The following is a 6,000-nucleotide window of genomic DNA, read 5'->3' on the forward strand; positions in this document are numbered from 1 at the left end:
ATACAGGGAGCTCAAAAAAACTAAACTTCCCAAAAATTAATGAACCAATAAAGAAGTGGGCAACTGAACTAAACAGAACTTTTTCAAATGAAGTCCAAATGGCCAAAAACACATGAAAAATGCTCACCATCCTGACCATAAAGGAAATGCAAATCAAAACCACACTAATATTCCACCTCACCTCTGTTAGAATAGCTATCATCAAAAACACCAACAACAACAAATGTTGGCAAGGTTGTGGGGGATAAAGAATCCTTATACACTGCTGGTAGGAATGTAAGCTAGTACAACCACTTTGGAAAACAATATGGAGGCTTCTTTAAAAACTATCTATAGATCTGCCATATGATCCAGCAATACCACTCCTAGGGATAAACCCAAAGGAATGCAACTCAGGTTATTTTATTACAAAGGCACCTGCATACCCATGTTTAGTGCAGTGCTATTTATAATAGTCAAGCTATGAAAATAGCAAAGATGCCCCACTACCAATGAATGGATTAAGAAAATGTGGTATTTATACACAATGGAATTTTACTTAAACACAAAGAAGAATGAAATTTTGTCATTTGTAAGTAAGTGGATGGAACTGGAAAACATCATCTTAAACGAGGTTAGCCAGGCTCAGAACACCAAAAATCCCATGTTCTCCTTCATATGTGGATTATAGACCCAAAACAAATGCAGTAATATTATTGGACATGGGTCACACACTAAGGGGAGAAAGCACATGGGAAGAGTAGGGAAAGGGAAAGAAACCTAAAACATGAAGAAAACCAAAACGTGGTTGTTGTGCTCACTGTAGAGGAGCAAATAAGTAATCTTAAACTGACAGAAGCCACTGTGAGAAGGGGACCAGGAAGTAGCAAAAAGGTGTGGCAGAGATGAACCAATATGAGTTGCAATACACAAGTGCATGGAAGCAATGCTAGGAATCTCTCTGTATAGCTGTCTTTATCTCAAACTAGCAATGTCTAGCTATGTCTTTCTTATTATGTTCTATGTTTTCTCTTCAACAAAATCAGAGAACAAGAGCAGGAGTGGGGGAGGGTTGTTTAAGGGGGAGGAGGTGGGACAAACAATGTATACACATGTAAGTAAATGTAAAAACAACAAAATAAAAGAAAGAAAGAAAAACACTTTTTTTTTTTTACAGGCAAAGTCACTTTAGAAATTTTAAGCTACATCTTATTATAAATTCCCCTAGTAACAATCATCAAACATTAATAAAATCAACAGATCACTTTTACCTTAAATCTGAGTTAGACCCATGTGTAGCAACACACAACTGTAATTCTAGCTACTCTGGAAACAAAGACAGGAGGATGGTGAGTTGGAGGCCAGCCCAAAGAAAGCTAATGAGACTCTACCTCCAAAACAAAAAAAAAGGGTGGGGATACAGGTTAAGTAGTATAGTGCTTGCCCAGCAATCAAGAGGCCCTTGGTTCAGGGGCTAGAAAACCTGAGGTAGCTATTATAACCTAGCCAGACATAGTTAAAGTAATTTAACATATTCAGTTATCCACTGGCTTTACTTAGACTCTTTTATCCCCAGTGGCTGATATTTTGGAAGGAAAAAGAATTTTTAACTTAATTCAAGTATTCAGAGGAAAATTACATCCGTCTTCAAAGCCTATAGATAATACAGCACTGAATACAAAGGGAGAGAATAGTGATAATCTGGAGAATTTTATGTATAATGAGTAGTTGAAAGAATCATGTACTTAACGACTAGAGAGACTATTAAGGGAGAATATTTTAGTGAGTTTGTTAGAAGGAATAACTGTGAAAGCAAAGTGAATCCTTGTTAATTAAAAAAATAAAAACTAATACAAACAACAGTGTGACAGATTTGTTTAAAAATATAATGTGAACTTTTTATTTCTAATATAAATTCAGCTAAGGCAATAAAGACATAAAATTGATGAATGAATTCTATTATGTCTCATTTAAAAGTCTAAAAAATGATGATTTTTCTTTCTTAGGAAGTAAATATCCATCATCACCAAACAAACTCCAAATTAAATTTATTGGGTCAAATTGGCTTCTGTGGACTGGATATGTTTGATGAACAGTAATCAACACAATAATAATGCTTTTAAATACATTTAAATTTTTTTTCTCACATAGGCCAAATGTATTATTTTAGGGTAAAGAAATTACATTATTAAAATTTTTTCTTTTTTGTGGGGGTTCTCTACAAGGAAATTTTTATAATCATATGATTAATACATTTTACATGTAAAGAGCTCCTAAATTCACTTCTGCATACTCTAAAATTACAGTGAATTGAATCAAAACTATACTGAATATTTAATAGGACAATTTGCACAATAGGAAAGCCATATTGCAAGAGCAGTCATGTCTGTACACACAGCAAAATGCACAAACACTCCCTGGCTCTCCATTTCAAACTATACTTCCTCCACAGAAGGGCTGACAGAAAAGACCCAGAATGAAAGATCTGAACACCACTGAATAGTTTACAAAAACTTAGAGAAGATAACTGAAAGAGGGACTGCAGGAGGTCAAGTAGACACTCCTCCCCAGGAAACGCCCATCTGCATCTGAAAGGCATTTCTGCCTTCAGGCAATATGAAAGAAGAAGGCTATAAAACCCAATCCCACCTGACCCATGGGACCACCGGTTTCTGGGTCCCCATTATGCAGTCTTTCTCTTCTCTTCTCTACAAATAAAATCCAACCTCTGCTGTTGGAGTCTGTCTATGCTTTCATTCTCAGAGCAGGCTCAAGAACCCTGAGCACCTGAAATTCCTGCATGTGTCATCTATGCATCAGAGCAGTCTGCTAAGGTAGTGGTACAAAGAAGCACCCACCATTGATTTTTCTCAACTCTTCCACAAGGCAGCATGCTTCCTCTTGAACACACTCCTCAATGCTTCTCTTCCCTATCCCCATATTCCTCAAAGTCATGAGGGAGAAGCTCCGCATCTCTTTCCATGATTCTCCATTGCAGAAAACAATTCCTGAAAAAAGGAGATCAGAAATTAGAAGGGAGATAGCTGGCAAAGAAGAAGGAACTGGACTGGTAGAGTGGCTCAAGAGTTAGAGTACCTACATATAAAGTGTGAGGACCAGGGTTCAAACCCCAGTACTGACAAGTCATAGCCACATGAATTGCCAAAGGTGGCATGAAGAGCTCGTCAAATCTCTGTGTTCAATCCTCCTTATCTCCATGACCACAAACCAACACCCATGCTCACACACATGTACATGCAGATTTACCAAATCCTTTATTGATTTTTTCCAAAGTTGCAGAGTTGCTTCTTCCAGAAAACTTCTCTCCAAAATTAATCAGAGCTTCCTTCACGGCTTCATATCCATACAATACCACTGTGGGATTCATGCCCAAATATATAGTGAACACAGGGCCATAGATGTTTGAAAACTGAAAATAGGAAAATAAATGGTATTATTAACAAAAGATGTCATGTTTGATCCAAACATTGTCCCTGAATTTTACTGTTATTATCATTTTATTTTGTACATTTTCATTTTATCACACACAGCTTCAAGTATCTTTGAATTCATACATAAAATGAATGGACTATGATGTGCCATGCAATAACCACAGCAAATAGCACACAGATCACAACAAATCCTTACCTCAACACATTCAGCAGGAGTATTTTTCCTGTTCTCAAGAAATAAAACTGAGGTCAACAATTCCAAATTCATTTCCTGTTTCTCACAGCTAATATCCAGAATGCCCAGCTTAAATCTTTGCTTATTCAATATTCATTGCTCAAGCAATTTATCACCTTCTATGCTCACCTCTACAACAATACACAGATCATTTCTTCAGGATCATTTATTAAGCTCTTCCAAAGGAGGTCCTAACTCAGTAACCCAGTGATGAAGACCAGAAAGCTGTGTAAATGCAGGCAATTGTGCTGCTCAGCCCAATGGGGTTTCTTGCTATTACCAACACAGATGGTGGGCAACACAAAAGTAGCACCAGTAAATACATCAGCTCCTAGAAGAATGATATTTTCCACTCTGCAGCATTCTTGGCCTTAGACAAATTATTTGTGCAAATCCTAAAGGATTCTTACCCCAATAATTGGGTTCTAACCATTGCTTAATTCTTTCATTCTTTATACTGTCCAAGGTCATAGTTATATATTGAAACCATATATAAGTTTACTTTTTTAGAGTTTTATTTTCATGGCAGTTCTGAAGAGAAAATGTTTATATGGTACATGACTCACATAAATGTTTGTCTAATCACAAACACTTCCTTTATCATTGAGCTTCAAGCAAACACCATAGCAAAAGAACTTAAAGAACGGAAGGTGCATCATAATTTTGCCACTTGTGATATTGACTCTACTAAGCAAGAATCCAAATGTTTATCTACTTACAAAATGTGTTATTGCATTTGATGATTTCTAACTATGAAAAACTTGAAAGTAGCTACATCAAGATTTGCAGAAAATATTTTGCTTACAATCATGAATTATAATATTGTGCTTCCAGCACAGTATTTCCTTTGAAAATAAGGTTCAACTTATTTCCCTTTGAAAGAGTGGAAAGTAAAACATACATACCTTTGTTAAGGATTTACTGAAATTTTTAAAATCAATCTGCAAGGAATTTCCAATAATTGGAAGAGCAGTGGGGCCAGGAGGGAGTTTCCCTCTCCCAGAGTTCTGTCTCCAGACTGAAAGAAGAAGCAAACAGGAGAGACCAATTACCAGGACCACGAGTAGCTCCATTGAAGTCTTGTTACTGAGACAACTTTGAGTTTGTGATCCAGACCTTTTATAATGCTCCCTCTAATTCAATAGGTGCTCTTGAACACATAAGTGACAAATCAGCTCCATGTACTTTAGTCCTTCCTCTGCATGAACTTTCTACCAATAGCATATATATACATGTATATATATATATTTACATGTATATTTATATGTATATATGTATGTATGTATATATATATATATATATATATATATATATATATATATATATAAATGAAGTAGTCATTGGTCTCATTTTTTTTCCAAGGCCTGCCCTAGAGATCATGGATAAATTGTACTGGGTATTTTGCCAGGTACTGGCAAAAAAAAACACCAATTGTTTCCAATACACAGCCATGGTTGAGACATACACAAGTTAATAAATAAACATTTGTTAATAATTATACAAAATGGAGGTCAGAAAATTTGTGTTTATAACCTTCAGAATATGTGTAATCACAAGTTTTGGTGAGCCCTTTCTTCAAAGCAAAACAAATGACAATTCACTGCCCTACTCACAAGCTCTGAACAATAAGAAAAATACATCAAATTATTTTTCACAAAATAAGCTTAGTTGCTCTCTCTAGAGCAATCATTTTACTCCTTTAGAGATGCTTGTCCCTGTTGTGTTCATCCACCATTCTGCTGAAGTAGGGCTCCTGCCTGAACCTTTCCTCTAATAGAAAGAAAGAATCATAGAGAATTTAAATGTAGACTGGATCTTTAAGATCAAGTAGTCAAAACATGGTTCTCATTTTAAAGAATGGTCAATTGAGGCAGTGAAAAAGGGTCACCAATGCATCAATAAAAAAAACTTTGTCTCAAAATCCTGGATTTCCAACTACAGTTAGGTATTATCTCAAATCCCATTAAATAGAATTCTAATCCCAGACCAAATACTCAGAAGGTTTTCAGAATTAAGGCCCCCAAGATTCACAGAGTACTGTAAACTTCAGATTGGTTAGAATAATAAAGTGTTTTTCATTTTCAATAGAAATTATTTTAGGGAAGATTTAGATTCACAGCAAAACTCAGGGGAATTACATTCCGCTCTCCATACAACTTCTCCTACAATCGACCTCTGTCACCAGCATGATTCATTAGAACAAATCAGTGAATCAATATTGGCACATCATCATTCAATATAAATGATCTTATGGAATATACAGTGTGAAATCTTTCTGAAGTGTATTTTTGGATTTGCTTTGTGTTTGGGTTGTGCTAGAGTTTGAACTCAAGG

At 35.7% G+C, this 6,000-nt stretch overlaps 1 protein-coding gene across 3 annotated transcripts in view; it reads right to left on the reverse strand.

Annotated features, from left to right (window-relative positions):
• LOC109686868 (cytochrome P450 2C26-like) overlaps window positions 1–4,774 on the reverse strand; it is a 62,440-nt gene extending 57,666 nt beyond the window's left edge. For 2 of the 3 annotated variants that reach the window (XM_074078722.1, XM_074078721.1), the window contains exons 1-3: window positions 4,572–4,774; window positions 3,247–3,409; window positions 2,838–2,987 (exon numbers count right to left, since the gene is read on the reverse strand). In XM_074078722.1, the coding sequence (XP_073934823.1) occupies window positions 2,838–2,987; window positions 3,247–3,409; window positions 4,572–4,739 (481 nt within the window). In that variant the 5' untranslated portion in view covers window positions 4,740–4,774. The remainder of the gene's footprint in view (window positions 1–2,837; window positions 2,988–3,246; window positions 3,410–4,571) is intronic. The other variant, XM_074078723.1, reaches the window with a different exon arrangement.
• Between the last annotated feature and the right edge of the window lie 1,226 nt (window positions 4,775–6,000).

This window comes from Castor canadensis, chromosome 7 (genome assembly GCF_047511655.1).
Source record: "Castor canadensis chromosome 7, mCasCan1.hap1v2, whole genome shotgun sequence".
NCBI classification, from domain to species: domain Eukaryota; kingdom Metazoa; phylum Chordata; class Mammalia; order Rodentia; family Castoridae; genus Castor; species Castor canadensis.